The 17,649-nt window shown below is 47.5% G+C and overlaps 1 protein-coding gene across 50 annotated transcripts in view; it reads left to right on the top strand.

Moving 5' to 3' along the window:
- The window catches only part of SORBS1 (sorbin and SH3 domain containing 1), a 289,445-nt gene that overhangs the window by 190,848 nt on the left and 80,948 nt on the right, over nucleotides 1–17,649 (top strand). For 30 of the 50 annotated variants that reach the window (XM_054034656.1, XM_054034671.1, XM_054034661.1 and 27 more), the window contains 6 exons: nucleotides 445–480; nucleotides 623–726; nucleotides 5,332–6,150; nucleotides 6,701–7,072; nucleotides 11,333–11,480; nucleotides 15,945–15,974. In XM_054034656.1, the coding sequence (XP_053890631.1) occupies nucleotides 445–480; nucleotides 623–726; nucleotides 5,332–6,150; nucleotides 6,701–7,072; nucleotides 11,333–11,480; nucleotides 15,945–15,974 (1,509 nt within the window). The remainder of the gene's footprint in view (nucleotides 1–444; nucleotides 481–622; nucleotides 727–5,331; nucleotides 6,151–6,700; nucleotides 7,073–11,332; nucleotides 11,481–15,944; nucleotides 15,975–17,649) is intronic. The other 20 variants (XM_054034682.1, XM_054034684.1, XM_054034695.1 and 17 more) reach the window with 5 other exon arrangements.

Here is a 17,649-nt window from a genome sequence, read left to right as displayed (position 1 = left end):
CCTCCACCCGTACTTGCAAAATAGACATCTTATTTGTCAATGGGTCTCTGCACCAGGTATTCTCACGTGGCAGTGTTACAAAGGACAGCTATGGTTATCCAGTCGACATCATGGCTTGACACTGAGACCCTGCATTTGCAACTGTGTGGGGGGCATTTGGACTCCAAACTGCAGCATGAGAGCAGATAGCTCAGCTGAATGTCAATGACCAATTGTTTTATCATTGCTCTGAATGAATCGCCTTGTGTTTACAAAGGTCAGAAACTGTGAGGGCATCATGTTTAGGGCCAGTTTCTATGGCAATTTGGCATCCCTGTCAGAAAGCATTGTGTGTGTGAAATGAAGTAGCCTGAATGTTGAATTCAGTGGGTACATGTTTGCTGTAAATGTAACAGTTTATTTTTTCCTCTTATTTTTCCATTCTTCCTTCCCTCCTCTCTGCAGCACACATATCTCTGGATACAGGAAAACCAGAAACAGGTACACATGCTTGTTGATTTGTTTTGTTGTTTCCCCGGATGTATTTCTTGTTGCCCAGCAAAAAGCAACAGCTCCCCTCTCCTCATTCCCCATCTAGCTAGAGTAAATTCACTCAGACCTGAAGTTCTCCTTCCCCTTTTAGATGATTGGAGGTTATCCTCTAATGGAGATATCCAGCCATCTTCTCTGGCTGCCAAGGGCTATAGAAGTGTGCGTCCCAACCTCTCCTCAGAGGGCAAACCACAGGTAAGCATCTTTCCAGAGGATCTGAGGCTTTTCTTGAGGGGTCAAGCACAGGATTCAGAGTCAGGAGACCTGTGTTCAATTCGCAGGCTTGGGTAAGTCTATGTGCCTTCATTTTTCCTATCTGCAAAATGGAGAGAATGCATCTTTCTCGGGAGTGCTGTGAAGCTTAATTCATGAATATGTGTTAAAGCATGCTGAGCTCCTTGGTGGTCATAGGGGGGCAAAGTACCGTTCAACATTGTTTGTGTGGGAAGGCTTAGCCAAGAGGTAATGATCCATTATTGTATGTCTTTTATGTATGCGCTCTGACCTTCCAACTGCAGCTGGCTGAATGGAGAATTAAACTTCCTAAACTCACAGAGTGGCCTTAAAAAATGACTGGAGAAGGCCTTGTCACTTTAACGCTAGAAATGATATAACCTTTTGTCAGCCCATAGTGGAAAGGTTATTTTCCTCCCAAGTCTAATCTGAAGTGTTGGGATTGGTCTGCCAAGCAAAGAGAAATGCTAACCTATGGATGGGTTACTGGTGTGCATGGATGCAATTTTCAGGTTGCATTCAATGGGATGGGAAAACCTGAGCAACCCTTCTTTATAAACTGCCTTCTTGAGGAATGGCATCTGTTTCTGCTCTGTTAAATGTGAAATGGAGCCCCATTAAAATCTCATCCCTAGTACAGGGCGATTGCTTTAATCGTGGCGAGCTCTTGGCAAAGCCACAGATCAGACACTGTGCCTGAAATGTTAAGTGAAAGATGAAGAGGGCACCAGTCGCCGAGGGCATAAGAAGTAATGAAGCACTAAAGGAGTGAGCTGCTTCCTGCATGAGACATGCAGCTGTTTCGCAGTCAGTTATTGGGCATGTAAGTGGAGAGATAGCTCAGTTCTAGTTTCACAGAGCGCTGTTTATAGAAGAGTCCTGAAGGCACTTAAACCAATTTCAAATGAAACAGGGCCATATTCTGCTCTCAGCCCCATGGGTGTAAATGTGGAGTACCATGGTCACTGTTAACAAGCAATTTGCCACTCTGTAGCATCTGGAATGCGGCAGTATTTTTCCAGTCGCCCAGCTGTATCTGCAGTATCCCGGTGTTAACCAGGGTGGCTGCTGGCTGGCTCTCCATGGCAACTCCTGATTTATTCAGTGAGCTGTACACCAAGGATAAAAAAGGGCCTATCCAAAGCTCTGGGAGCCCCTGCCAGAAATTACAAAAACAATAACATTAAACCACCCCCAAAAGACCAAATTCCCCTCCCCCAGTCTGATTCCCCTCCCAACCATCGCCACAGCAGCCAGTGTAAATACATGTGCCTTACATCATGCCCAGATTGTGAGCAGACTCTAGCTATTTTGGACCAGTGGGGAAGCCCATGCCACAGCCAAGGGCCACTCACAGGGAGTGCTGTACTGCCTTCCTCCTCATCCCAGCTTGAGTGCCTCTGTTTAGTATAACACTGGTAGGATGGCTACTGCAACTTTGAAATCTATGGGGTTACTCTGGATTTTATACCAATACAGGCGAGAATAGGAGCTGCCCCAAAGCTGCCTAGGGCGATGAATTTTAAAAGAGAACATTGATCAAGGCAATAAAGTTCTGAGCTGTTAAAGCCTCCAAAGAAGAATAGAGGCAATTCCTATCCTGTAGGCTGGCATTCTAGTTGTTTTCCTTCTAACAGATGGTGATTTACAGTTACTTGCAACTGTAAATGAATACAGTGAAACCTCCATGTAGCAAAGTCAGTTCTTTTGCTACAGAACAATTTGGGTCAGAGCAAATCTTTGCTCTAACTGGAATTGCAATCTCCACGCTGTTCTAGAGTTGCAATCTGTACACTGCGACGCATTGAAACAATGAAGGAATTTCTTTTTGCTTCTCTAGGAACATGATTTCGCTATCAGAAGGCTTCACTCTAAAGACAAGTTTCTGGGAACCCAATTCCACTATAGATTTAAATTGTTCTGTTTTTCTGAGGGTGCTTTGTGAGTGAGGGATCTTTTTAGAAGGGAAATGGGATGTCAGCCTTTGGCAAAAGTAAATGAGACTTTTTTTATTTGACCTCTCTGTATAGTGGAACAACCACAGTATAGTAGGTCACTGCGGTATGATTTCGCAGTTTTCGGCAATCTGCTTAGTGTGCTGTAGAGAAGGGCCTGAGCTGTAGAATTCATATTTCCTTCTAGATCTGAATGTGCCCAAAGCTGGGGAGTGCTTGAGCCAGGGGTCATGGAATACAGAGACTGGTTCTGATGGTCAGATCTGAATTTCAGAAGTTCCTGGGGAATGTTAGGAGCTTGGGTATCCAGGCTGCTCCCTGCGGTACCCAGAGTAAGGTTAGCCCTGAAAGCAAAGAGAGATGCTCTTCATAGATTTGAACTTGAAAGCTGGAAAACCTTTTCATACCCCAACAAGTAGCATTGAGAGCGAGCAAGTTGAGTGCTGGGCTTGACGATACCGTGTTAGCTTGTTGTTAACTTGTGCTTAGCTTGTGGCTAAACAAAAAAGTAAAAGCAGCAGTGAGAGGCAAAAAGGCATCCTTTAAAAAGTGGATAAATGCAAAGTAATGCACATTGGAAAACATAATCCCAACTATACATATAAAATGATGGGGTCTAAATTCACTATTGCCACTCAAGAAAGAGATTTTGGAGTCAGTGTGGCTAGTTCTCTGAAAACATCCACTCAATGTGCAGTGGCAGTCAAAAGAGCAAACAGAATGTTGGGACTCATTAAGAAAGGGATAGATAATAAGACAGAAAATGTCATATTGTCTCTATATAAATCCATGGTATGCCCACATCTTGACTACTGCATGAAGATGTAGTCACCCCGTCTCAAAAAAGATATATTGGAATTGGCAAAGGTTCAGAAAAGGGCAACAAAAATGATTAGGGGTATGGAATGGCTGCCGTATGAGGAGAGATTAATAAAACTGGGACTTTTCAGCTTGGAAAAGAGACAATTAAGGGGGGATATGATTGAGGTCTATAAAATCATGACTGGTGTGGAGAAAGTAAATAAGGAAGTGTTATTTATTCCTTCTCATAACACAAAAACTAGGGGTCACCAAATGAAATTAATAGGCAGTAGATTTAAAACAAACAAAAGGAAGTATTTTTTCACACAATGCAGTCAACCTGTGGAACTCCTTGCCAGAGGGTGTTGTGAAGGCCAAGACTGTAACAGGGTTCAAAAAAGAACTAGATAAGTTCATGGAGGATAGGTCCATCAATGGCTCTTAGCCAGGATGGATAGGGATGGTATCCCTAGCCTCAGTTTGCTAGAAACTGGGAATGCACAACAGGGGATGGATCACTTGATGCTTACCTGTTCTGTTCATTCCCTCTGGTGCACCTAGGGTGACCAGATTACAAGTGTAAAATATCGGGACGGGGGCGGAGCCAAAAAAGGGGGCGGAGCCAAAAAGGCGGGGGCGGAGCAAAAAAAATTTAAGGGGCCTGGGGCATTAGCAGGCCCCGCGCGCTGCCCTCCCCGCGGAGCCTCCCACCCCCTGGCCCGCCATGGGCATATGCGGGGCAGCGCGGTGGGTCCGGGCGGGGGCAGCGCAGAGCGGGCAGGAGCAGGGTGGGTGGCAGGGGCCAAATCCCCGCTGCTGCCGGGGAGCCCTGCGCCTCTCCCTCCCGCTCGCGGCTGTGGCTCCCTCCCGACGCGACGCGCCCCCCCCCGCTGCCCCGGGCACATGCGGCGCGCGTCCCCCGCGCCTAGTCTCCCTCCCGCCGGGAAGGAGCAGCTGGACGTGCGCCGCATGTGCGCGGGGCAAGCCGGGGGGGAAGGAGCCGCAGCCGTGAGCGGGATGGAGAGGCGCGGGGCTCCCCAGCAGCAGCGGGGATTCGGCCCCTGCCACCCACCTGGCTCCTGCCCGCTCCGCGCTGCCCCCGCCCGGACCCACAGTGCTGCCCCGCGGGCTGCAGGGCTGGAGCAGCCTCCAGGCTGCACTCCCGGCCCCGGGTGAGGCAGCCCGGGAAGAAGCCCTCTGGCGCGGCAGGGGGGCTCACAGCTGAGCCCCCCTGTCTCCCTCCCTTGCCAGGCCCCCTTTGCCTGCTCGCCCGCCCGGTGCCCGGGTGCTGGAGCTGACTCACCAGCTCCAGGATCCAGGCACCGCCGCCGCCACTCCCTCCCTCCAGGCTTGCACCGCCATGCTGCAAGCCTGGGAGGGAGGAGGAATGCTGGGGAAGAGGCGGGGCCAGGGCGGGGATTTGAGGAGGGAGCCAATGGGGGGAGAAGGGGGTGGAGCCGGAGCGGGGGGGGGAGCGAGCGCCAGAGCGGAAGGGAAAATTTCTTCTTTGTCCAGTGTCCTGACCAAACATTGGTCGGGACGCGGGACAAAGAAGCAAATATCGGGACAGTCCTGATAAAATCGGGACGTCTGGTCACCCTAGGTGCACCTGGCATTGGCCACTGTCAGAAGACAGGATTCTGGGCTAGATGGACCTTTGGTCTGACCTAGTATGGCCTTCTTATATTGTTCTCATTGAATTCAATCCTGTTAACTCAAGTCTAATGACCAACTTCATTCTTTCATTTTTTTTCTTTTTCCCTTCATTTCGTGCTGATTCCTCCTCCTTCCCTTGAATCTGATTGGACAGGCCCTTTCCCCTCCCCGTCCTCCTCTTCCAAAAGAGGAGAGCTTTGCATGGCACCCTCGCACTGACATGAAAGTAACCAACCTGCTGCCAGTGCCCATAATGGACTGTGTGTACCTGAATGCACCCAAACCTTATACACAGCGTGTGTCACTGAGCTGCAGCAGTCAGTGTTACTCCTCATCACCTGCACCCTTTGTGACAGTACCCAGTGGGAAGCCATGCTTTTCTGCAGGGCGTCCCCAATCAGCCAACTTGATTCCCAAGGACGTGGTGCATGCTGGGCAATCACTTTCGGGAAGTAGCTCCTTGTTATCAGATACTTCATCCAAACATCAAAACCCTGCCAGGGCAGATCCTAGTAGTGAAGCTGGAATGAATTCCACGTATGGGACTAAAGTGGATAAAAAGGTCAGCAGTCTATATGTGGCTTGTTTATCTAACAGCACTTGCTCAGCTGCATCTGAAAATTCCACCAGCATTGCACATGACCAAATAGAGAGCCCCCATTTGGGAACTGAGGTCACTCAAGCACCAGCCACCAACATTGTTTCCTCTGTAACAGATACTGGAAAATCTCTTCCTCCCCATCCTCCTGTCCCTCCCAGGCCATACTTTAATATTGTCCTCAGTAAAGACGCAGTTAGCTATGGTACAAGCCATTCCTCCAGGACTCAATCTCCACCTCCTCAGGCTGTGAGGGACAAAGTGCTAGAGCCCCAGAGTACGGCTGGCAGTGGGGACAGGATGAGAAAGGAACCTTACCTTACTCAGCAGCAGCAGCAGCAGCAGCATCCGTACAAGGTGAAGGGACGCAGCATGGTACATGTTTTCTTCATAACCTTGTTTTCTTTCAGCCGTGCAAACGGTTCTCTAATTCATACAGTGTCCCCTAATGCTGTATGCACTTCTTCCTAATTTCTGCCCGCAGGTCGCTTTTGTGTAGCTTGATTCTTGTCATCTGCTATTCAATAACCTCTCACTTTCCTCCCCCAAAGACTGAAGAGTATGTTTGTGTGATGTGTGCCTGTTGTTTGCAGGCTAAAATCAGTTGGGGGGGGGGGGGGAATCAGCTATGGGAAATATTCCTGTTTAGGTAGGTGTAATCGTAGCAAGTGCTGCAATACAGATGAACTGCTTTGTGGTTCGATCGAAAATTAAAGGATGGGTGGAAAACTGGTATGCCTTATCCAGTGTGTTCATGGAGCATTTGGCTGCTAAGCAGAACATCCCTAAGGGCATGGCTTGCTCTGAGAAAGGAACGTCCAATGGCTTGGATGCATGCCAGCCTGTCACTACCCAGGCAGTACTGGGATGTGCACCCATGAAGGATGGATTGCCCCTTTGCGTAACCCCACCTTATTTCCCACAGGATGCCATTTCTACCACCACAGCTCAGCCTGAGATTATAGTAGTCCCACTCCTCCAGGTTAACACAGACAGAGAGCAAGAAGGCAGCTCCAGCACTCCGCCACCGCCTTTGGTACCTTTGGGGCAAGGTGCCACGTTCCCTGAGACTGTTCCTACTGGCTCACCTCTGACTTTTCCGACACTAGACGATTTCATTCCCCCTCACCTCCAGAGGGGTCCCCACCATCACCATCTGCCCTCCTCACCTGGCATCTTGCCCCCAGTTTGCCCGAAACTGCCATCATTCTCACCGTCACCTCCACTGGTGCCTCCTGTCCCGGAGGCTTTGCACAGAGTCTTGGAGCCTGAAATCACTGGAGTCCTCTCACGTACAGTAAGCTTGTCGAGTACCCTCCTCACAGCTTTCCTGAATTTGTTTCCAGATTAAAATAACTTTCTCATTGACATACTAAGCTTTGAAAGACGAGCACTAACTAGTGTCTTGCCAGCAGCATGACCCCTGAAACCTTGTTTACGTCCTGTTACAGTGCATGTATGTCACCTACCTTATCTGGCTTGGGAACTGTGCAGTTGTTTGGTTTTTCCCCAATATTTTACAGTTTCTCTCCCCCACCTCTGTCCCTCCTGGATAATCTACACCTTTGGCTTTAACCATCTTAGGGGAACATACTATGTATGATACTTGCACTTCTCATCTGAAAGAATAACACCTGCTGCTTGAGCTTTGGCTAGCTGATAGTCTCTCGACGACACGTCCCAGACCATGTGTGAGTAACATCAGAAGCAGCAAAAGCAATGCAGTTGAAGGTTAAGGACAGCACACTCTGTCCTGCATGGAGATAAAGGGCCACATGTTCTATGTGTGTATTCCCACTGAAGGCAATGTGAGGTTCATGCCAAAACAGAATGACCCACAAGCTGTAACTTCACTTGCTAATCTGAGACCCTTGCAAGCTTCTAAGCACTATGGGAGAGTGTGTCCCCTTGTTTGAAATATCCTTGTTCCTGCTGAGGTCTTCACGATTTTCAGAATTCTCACATTTTGACAGGACATCACCCTGTTTTTTCTATGTTGCTTTTCTTCCTTTTTAAACCCACTTCCTTTTTTACAAGGGGGCAAATGTAGCTACAAGACTAGCTGTAAAGGTTTGGATGCTCATCTGAACCTCTTTGTATAGAAATTTTACCACCAGTAGCCCTATTACAGGATTTCCAGTAACTCCTGAGTGAAAAATCCAGCAAAAATAACCTCTTTCATGATAAAAACAACGAGGAGTAATTGTGGCACCTTAGAGACTAACAAATTTATTTGGGCATAAGCTTTCGTGGGCTAAGACCCACTTCATCAGATGCATGGAGTGGAAAATACAGTAGGAAGATATATATACATAGTACATGAAAAGATGGGAGTTGCCTTACCAATTCTGTCGAGACAATTCAATTCAAGTGGGCCATTACCAACAGGAGGAAAAATCACTTTTGTAGTGGTAATCAGGGTGGCCCATTTCAAACAGTTGACAAGAAGGTGCGAGTAACAGTAGGTGGGAAAATACTCACCAGCAACTACACACCACACAACAAAAACACTAACCCAGGAACCTATCCCTGCAACAAACCCCGTTGCTAACTCTGTCCACATATCTATTCAAGGGACACCATCATAGGACCTAACCACATCAGTCACACCATCAGGGGCTCGTTCACCTGCAAATCTACCAATGTGATATATGCCATCATGTGCCAGCAATGCCCCTCTGCCATGTACATTGGCCAAACCAGACAGTCTCTATGCAAAAGAATAAATGGACACAAATCAGACATCAAGAATTATAACATTCAAAAACCAGTCGGAGAACACTTTAACCTTTCTGGAAACTCAATAACAGACTTAAAACTGGCAATTCTTCAACAAAAAAACTTCAAAAACAGACTCCGATGAGAAACTGCAGAACTGGAATTAATTTGCAAACTGGACACCATCAGATTAGGCCTGAATAAAGACTGGGAGTGGATGGGTCACTAGAAGAACTAAAAACTAATTTCCCCATCCTAATTTTCCCTCCTACTGTTACTCACACCTTCTTGTCAACTGTTTGAAATGGGCCACCCTGATTACCACTACAAAAGTGATTTTTCCTCCTATTGGTAATGGCCCACTTGAATTGAATTGTCTCGACAGAATTGGTAAGGCAACTCCCATCTTTTCATGTACTATGTACCCTGTTTCCCTGAAAATAAGACAGTGTCTTATATTAATTTTTGCTCCCAAAGATGCGCTAGGTCTTATTTTCAGGGGATGTCTTATTTTTCAGAAATGAAAAATGCCTTATTATCGGTGGATGCCTTATTATCGGGGAGGTCTTATTATCGGGGGGATGCCTTATATTACAACGAGAGGCAAAACTGTAAGTAGGCCTTATTTTCGGAGGATGTCTTATTTTCGGGGAAACAGGGTATATATCTTCCTACTGCATTTTCCACTCCATGCATCTGCTGAATTGGGTCTTAGCCCACGAAAGCTTATGCCCAAATAAATTTGTTAGTCTCAAAGATGCCACAAGTACTCCTCGTTGTTTTTGCTGATACAGACTAACATGGCTACAACTCTGAAACTTCTCTCATGATGATTTGGCTGGGCCTGGAAGAAGTAGCAGAGAGGCATGTGGAAAGAAAAGAGTGGCATTTGCAGAAGTGCTCAGCATTGGTCTAACTCTGCTCGTATGGTCAGTTGGATTTTTACCATTGGGGAGAACTTTCAAAAGCACCAAAGTGACTTAGGAACCTAATCCCATTTAAAGTCAATGGGATTTAGGCTTCCAAGTCACAAAGGTTCTTCTGAAACTGTGACCCTCTTTGACTCTAATGGGAGCAAAGTGATGCCAATCTTGTGTGATTTTGAGGACGCCACTCTGTTTTCCAAACATTTTTTTTAAATGACAAATTTAGGTTTGGTTTATATTTTTGGCTGTGGAGATGCTCCACTGTGATTGAAGTAGCTCACTACACTGTGGTCCTCTGGCTCTGCCCACCAAGCCTTCCCTTCCCACACACCCCATCTGCCTTTTGTGCATTGCATCAAGGGGGCTCCCCAGCACACAGCAGATGCATGCTGTCTATATGGAGCATTCAGATCTGCATCCCCACTCCTATGCTCAGCAGGACTGCCTTGGTTCCACCACTGAGGGTACTATGGGGGCTAGATCTGCCCCCTGGAGAGCTTTGGAAACTCCTGGTTTTGAGGCTGCTGAATAGTCACCTCTTCTTGTGTTGTCATAAAATAACTCAGGCCTAATTAGATACTTGATGGTATAAGAGTGCAAGAGAGCTGAATAGTTCAGCCCTGCTGCCTCTCTGATTGAGTGAGGCTGATTGTAGCTGGTGGTTCTGCTAATAGCATACCCTGATGAGAAATGGTCTATGGGTTGTTATGGCACCAGGCCTCACTTTGGGGCATGTTACTACCTAATCCTACAAACACTTCCTGCTGACACTTCCAACCATTGAGCTCAGTGGGACTGCTCACAGCCGAAAGTGCTGTGCTCAGTCATGCATGCAGGATCAGGCACTGCAGAACAGTAACAAAGCCAGCAGCAATGGAGCAAGAATCTCTGGTCCCCTTTTTTAAAGAATGACTAGCCCTGTGGGCCGGCTCCGTTTCACAGACCAATGGCTTGCAGCATTTCACTCTGACCGTGGAGTCAGAGCAGCATAGAAATCCAGAACTCCATTACTTCACACTCTTGCTTTTTGGGTGCCCATTTCCCATTAATTTCTGTGGGAATTGGGGGTCCAAATCCTTCTGACACCTTTGAAAAAGCTCTGCCTTAATGACAAAATCAGCACATAAAAATACATGTATCGTTTTTGGCCAACGGCCCCATCTCCCTAGCCTCCCCAGCAATGAGTGCCTCTGATGCACCTGGTTTGAAAGGTAGCGTTTCACATCTCCATGCAGACCCAATCTTTGCTCCAGCAGCACAGATGGTGCTGCTGTAATGCTAGGATTGATTAAAATAAATAATAGAGCAACTCAGGTTAGGCAATCCTCATTGCTCCCTGAAGCCGTGTTGTGTACCTTCCATGCTAGTGCCCTATTGGTTACCCTCCAGCTGTTTTTTTTTTCTTCCATAGTTCTGTGTGCCCGGGCATCACACTGTCTAATGTCTCCTAAGCAATGATGCTAAACTTATTTTTCTGATCTTCCATGCAAAGCCAGCTGCAGTAATCGGGTTTCACTCAGAATTGCATGAGTTTTGCATGTCTTGCTGGGAAAGGAATTCTCTTTAAAGAAAGAGTGGGTGAGTGTGTGGGTCTCTCTCTCACGACCAGATTAGCTCATTCCTGTCACCAAGTGTATGCTCTATATAGCATGATGGTTGAATTCAAGGACACTTCTTCTGGTGTGGAGGGAGAAACTCAGTACAAAAGAACTATAGTTATTCCTTATTATACTAACTGCAGTTAACAGGGAACGGAATGCCTGCAGGGTCAGGGTAACAACCTGTGCTTATGCCTTCTACTAAGATGTGTTACGGTACCTTTCTTATTCCATTTTAAAATGGCTTTTTCCAGAAACACCAGCGTGCTAGTGATGCTCACGCGCAGTGGTAATGACTCTTCTTCTCGTTTCCAGGAACCATGTCCTGTGTTAAATGAAGTCTCCCCGCCTCGCATTGGCACCGAATACCAATCCTCCTTAACGTTGATCAGCAAACCTTCCTCCACCTATCCCTCAACCACAATTGTCAACCCTACCATTGTCCTCTTGCAGCACAACAGAGGTAAGGGGATATGCAGGTGTATCTCCACTTGCGGCTCAGGTTCATTCAAGTGGAGCAAGCTATTGAAATTCATTGTAATGAGCTGGTGAGCATGTTGTGTGTGTACAGCTGCCTTCTGGCTGAAATCATAATTGTTGGAGTAGATGACCTAGGCTCTGTACTGTAAGTGGTGACAGAGCCTGGACTTTTGAAGTAGAAGTGTCCGAGTTTTCTCCCTGCTGCAGTCACTGTGTAGGTGTGAGTGGCTGAGGCATGCTGTACACTGATAGCTGAGTATCAGAGGGGTAGCCATGTTAGTCTGGATCTGTAAAAAGCAACAGAGTCCTGTGGCACCTTATCAACTAACAGATGTATTGGAACATAAGCTTTCGTGGGTGACGAAGTAGATATTCACCCACCAAAGCTTATACTCCAATACGTCTGTTAGTCTATAAGGTGCCACAGGACACTCTGTCACTTTTTACTGATAGTTGAGACATCCGTAATGGCCACAGATGTGGTACAACATATAATTAGTGAGAGACCCAAACAAAAGCCTTGGACCCCAGAGTTTTGGGGAAGTTTGATATTGATCTTTGCAACTGTAATGGGACAAATCAAAACCCCAGATCACATCATCCCACAGCCGCCCTTGCTCAAACCCATCTGTAATTACAATTCGAACCCTTTCCCTCCTTTACAATAGCTCCCTCTGCAGGGTAGGTTCCATATCCTATGAGAGAAACGTTGCCCTTACTCGACTTTCCATGTGGGTGATGTTATCCCAGCCCCAGTCGGGATCTGTATTGCCTAGGTATTGATTTCCAGTGAGATCTAGGCACCTAACTCACTTACCCTGCTTTGAAAATCCCAGCCTAGAATGGTTAACCGTTTTCCTTTTATCAAGGAAATCAAAGCTCACCCACTAGAAGCAAGTTCCATTTCTCCCCTGCTTTTTATCATCCTTATGGAAAGTGCTCCCAGATGTGTTCCTCCGCAATTGTATTCGATTCTTTTCTAAAGCTGGTTTCAGTCTTTGACCCCAGAGCTACTGATTGCAGTTTACCTGCTAGGAAATATAGCACAATTAAATAAACCCATCACTAACTATTGGAGTGATACTCCCTGCTCCAGCTGGAGCCCATGTCAGTAGCCATTAACAGGAGCCTTCTCCCTTTATGGAAAGCATTGCTCTTAACTTAGCCTCAGTGGGATGTGACATGACTACCTTGGCTGTAAAGACTGGAAGGCTATGAAGCCCAGCTCAGCTCTTGGATGGAGTTAAATACTATACATGGCACATTCATGTTTCCTCTGGGCAGAGGAAGACGCAGGCCCTCTTTCCTTCTGCCAATGCTCTGACAGCAGCCTGGCTCCATGCGAGCTTTGGATAGCTGTAGGTGCAGCTTGATTAGAGGCCTTTCAGCTGCTCCAAGATGAGCAGCTATCAGTCCAGGTTGTCTTGGTGTGTTCAAGTTTGTTGTGTCACATACAGTTCTCCCCTTGACAGAAAAGAGCCAAACCCTTTGGTTGTTTTTAAATCTGTACTGAGCCTTTTCTCACTCAGGACAATTCAGGTGTCTTTGTCACACAAGGAAATGCCTCTTCCATTCTTCCCTGAAGCCATCGTCATCTACTCAGCCGTTCGCTGACAGCCTGCAAGCTCCTCAGACTTTGCTGAGGGTCCACACCATGACCAAGCTTGGAAGCACCAATGATTTAGTATGTGTCTGGGTCTCTGATCTATCTCTAGTAGTGCAGAGAGCTAAACAACACGTTCCTCTTCTTCCTCCTGACTTCTCTATCTCGCTCAATACACAGGCCTCCTCTCTGCTTAATAGTGAGGAGAGCTAGTAGGGAGTAAACCTCCTCTTCACCTAGGAACTCCCTTTTCTCCAGTTAAAGTCCATTCACCCTATGTACATTCCATCTCTGGGGAGGAAACAAGGAAACATTTCTCAAACGCAGCCTCCTTAAACCATCTATGGGGTGTTATGTCAGAAGACCTTCCTGATTATCAAAGGTGTAGCAAGGAGTCATGGCCTCCCTCTGAGACTGAAAGGGAGGGACTGCAAACCACCCCCTGGTGGGCAGAGTCCAGACGGCCAGGCCCAGCCTGCTGGAAACCGAAGGGCAGAACAGGAACAGGAAGTAGAAAAGGCAGGTCTGGCAGCACAGTTGGGCTGGAGCTGCTGAGGGAGATAGATGCATCCTGTGTGCTACTGTAACCCGAAGAGGATCCTGACTGTATTGAGGATTTGTCATAGCTGCCGGCTGATCAAGGCACCAAGGAGCTGTTGGGGCTACCGCTGGACACCTACCCTGGGGAGACAGAGGACAGCCACAGAACGGAGGTACCAAACAAAGGGGACATAGGAAGTAGCCCAGGGAAACTTGAGAACAGTCTGATTGGGTCTCAGCCTGATTCTAGGTCTGCATGTTTTGTGTCTCCCTACCCCTTGCCACCCCATTCTTGAGGTGGCAGCCTCCACACTCAAGGCCAAGGGGCCTGTGTTTGTTGGCCATCTGCCAGAGCCAGGATGCCTGACTGTTTGGTGCCCCGCCCTGAGCTGAGTACCTGGACTCATAGACTCCTTTGCTGCTCTGCCTTGACCACAGGTCAGAGCCCCCTACTCTGTTTGGTGCCCTGCCTGAGGGCCTAGGCTCCTAGACTCTGTACTGCTCAGCCCTGCCCGAGGGACAGAGCCCCCCTTTTCTGTTTGGTGGTCCACCCTGCTGGAGGGCTTGAATCCCGGAGGCTGATTACTGCTCAGCCCTGCTTAGAGGACCCGAGCTTCACAAACTGCTAATTTCCCCCTTTGATAGATTACCATTCTAAGGGTGTGACAGCAAGGAGGCATGGCCTCCCTCTGAGACTGACAGGGAGGGACAGCCCCACACTCCTACAAAAGGCAAGGGTCATCTCCTCAATAGGGGGCCTCCCTATGCGATGGCTGGCTCTAAGATCCCCATTACCTAACTCTACTTCCTTGATTATAACACACAGATGAATCTACCCTTCTGCTCTTGATGCCCTATTCAGAAGAGGGAACTTTGCAGCAGATGGGTTCTCATTCCCTTCTTGAGGGCAGGCACGTTGTTGTCATAAGCCCTTCTCTTTTCCATTTGCGCTTCCGGGTTTTTTCTGGGTATTGGTGACATTCACAAAGGCATATTGGGACAGCCTTCCACTGGGGTTGGTGGGAATGTGTTGGGCTAGGAGGCAGGGCTTGCAGAGTTTTCTCATGATTGCTTGAGAACACCAGTGATCCCTGCAGAGGGAGATGCATTTGGGTGAGAGAAACCAGGGATTCCTCTATGGTGAGTAGCCCCACCTTGCATGTCATGCCTGAAGAAGTCTGTTTATCTGAGCAAGCAGTGTATGTTCAAGGGATTACTGCATACTGCAGATTTGGTTGGATGGTGAACCATCCTCCCAAAGTAATCATTTCCCTGACAGGCATTGCAGGAAGTGGCTTATTGCTAATAGGAAATGATCATACCATGCCCTTCTCATATTGCCATGACTAAGATATTGGCATTCCATTGAAGAGCGCCATTCGTCTCCAAGATCTAAAACTATTTCATAATCAGAAACCAGTGAGAAATATTTTTTTAAACTTCTGAAATCCTTGTATTCGCCACATCAACTTTTAAAATTATTAGTGTTTGATATTGTTAGTAAGACAATACAATTTGAATGGTCCTGTATACTTCAAATAAAGTGTGTTCCTTGTTAGGGAGAAAGTGTTCTCTTGTCATTAGAGCAGGGGCTTGGGAGCCAGGACTGTTTGGTTTCTATTCTCAGTTCTGTCACAGACTCATTATGTGACTTTGTCTGACAGCCTCCACTGACTTTGAATGTCTCAGTTGTTGGGTGGCCAACATGAGACCTCTCAGGTGTCTCAGGCTGAGAACCTAGAACTGGAGGCTTCTAAAAAGAGTGGCCCTGTGAAATTCTTTGCCAGTCTATACCTCAGTTTATCCATATGTAAATTAAGAACAATCATTCAGTCCACCAACTCGTAAGGATATTGTGGGTCTTAATGATCACAAAGCATTTGGTATTCCTTGCCACAAAGGCCCTACAAATGCAGAAAAATGGCTGTGTTATTACTTAATAGTAATATTATTAACATGCTGTTAACTTGAGCATTATTTGTTGGTTTATTTGAAGTAAGTCTTCACAATTGTTTTTAAATTGTCTTCTGTTAAGCTGTTTTCCTTCTCTCTGACATAACTATACTTTCTTGTTGCAAATGTACGGGTCACTTTGCATTGAGATGCTGAATAGTCACCAGTGCTGCTCTTTGGAGGGTGGCGGGTTTGCCACTTTGGCAGGGTGTTGAAAACTTGATCCACTCCAGCAGTTTCTGCCATTGTGTGGATGGCACATTTCTTGCCTGTCAGAAACACAGCAACAGGACACTTGCTGTCTATGTCTCACTCTCTTTGTTTTGTTTTTGTTTTCCTTCTCTACCACAGAACAGCAAAAGCGGCTTAGTAGCCTGGCAGGTATGAAGCAAAAGGTCCTCACCCCATAGCTGCTGCCTCTGCTGGAGTCAAGTGGATGTTTTGCTAGCTTGCAGAGTGCCTTTAGCAAACACACTTCTCAGTAAACTGCAAGGAAGCGAGCTGAATCCCTTAAAATAAATGTGTGTTGCAGCTCAGCCACCACGACTGAGCTTTTTGTATTAGTCTTTTCTAAAAATGTTGGAAACATGCTTAATTGCAGACAGGCACACAGCAATATGGCTAATCCCCGCTGTCCAAAAATTATGAGATTTAAAAAAAAATATTTTGAGTTCTTTAGGTCTCTTCTGGTTTGTGAACCTATAGGATACACTTGGGACATGTTTTCAAGCTTCTCTCTGCAACCATGAGGGCTAGAAACTAACTTGAAAAAGCAAGCAAGCTGACATTCTCATGTAATCACCTGACTCTAGGAGCTGGGGCTTTAATGAGAGTGCCAAATATCATAAAACTCCATGATAAAATCATGTGCGCACACACACTCACACCTACATACTTAACACACCCACACTATCCCCTTGTCTGCTTTCCGAGCAGGGCTGGGAAGTTCCTCCTTGAAGGGAAATCTAGGACTTGTCTACATGGTGCTGCAGTCCGGTCTACATGGGCATGAGTTGTAGAGTACTTTGTGTTGTGCTTTTACTGTCCCATGCAGACCCTGCTGGCAGGAACTAAAAAGTACCAGGTTCACTTTATTGTTGTCCTCTTTGAAACAGGACCACACCTATATGAACTAATTCAAATTTGTTTTTGCCAGGGGGGTCTACATCAGGGGTCTCAAACTCAAATCACCATGAGGGCCACATGAAGACTAGCACATTGGCCTGAGGGCCGCATTCACTGACACATTTTCATATAAAGATACAAAACCCCCGGCCCTGCCCCCACTCCACCCCTTCCATGAGGCCCCACCCCTGCCCCGCCCCCATTCCAACCCCTTCCCCAAAGTCCCCACCCCAACTCCGCCCCCTCCCTGCCCCTATTCCAACCCCTTCTCCAAATCCCTGCCCCTGCCCCACCTCTTATCTGGCTCCTCCCCCGAGCGCGCGGCTCCCCGCTCCTCCCTCCTGGAAAGCGCTAAGCATCGCCAAACAGTTGTTTGGCGGCGGGAGGCATCTGGAGGTAGGCGGATGAGCGGGGACACGGCACGCTGGGGCAGAGGAGGGACAGTAGGGGAGGGGAGCTTGGCGGCTGCAGGAAATAACTCCAGAGGGGGGTGGGGAGCTTGGTGGGCTGCAGCAAATAACTCCTCGGGCCGTGTGTTTGAGATCCCTGGTCCACATGGAGTGGTGAGAGCACAACATGTTAAAGTTCTCTACAGTTCACATCCCATAGTCCAGACAAGCCCCTCATCGTTCTCATCCCCTGCCATAGAGCCTCATATGGTAGGCTACAGGAACATTCAGAAGAGTGCCTCACTGCTCACCAGCAGCTGCAAGGTATATGAATGAACTGCTATTGTTAAACAGTATCGCTACCTGAGGGGAGGGGGGAGAGGAGAGGAGAGAGCAAGCGCAAGCAGTCAGTACCCAGGCACTCTAATGTGGATGTAAGGGAGCCTGGTCTCTGTGCTTAGTACAGGGCCTGCTCTGACAACTCCCCCTGCAATCAGCTGGCACTCCACACCTGCAGAGTCAGCCCCATCACTCTCATGGCC

The sequence above is a fragment of the Malaclemys terrapin genome, chromosome 7, assembly GCF_027887155.1.
Source record: "Malaclemys terrapin pileata isolate rMalTer1 chromosome 7, rMalTer1.hap1, whole genome shotgun sequence".
Classification (NCBI taxonomy): Eukaryota; Metazoa; Chordata; order Testudines; family Emydidae; genus Malaclemys; species Malaclemys terrapin.
Note: the sequence above shows the minus strand (reverse complement) of the source record. Positions and strands in the feature narration are given on the sequence as shown.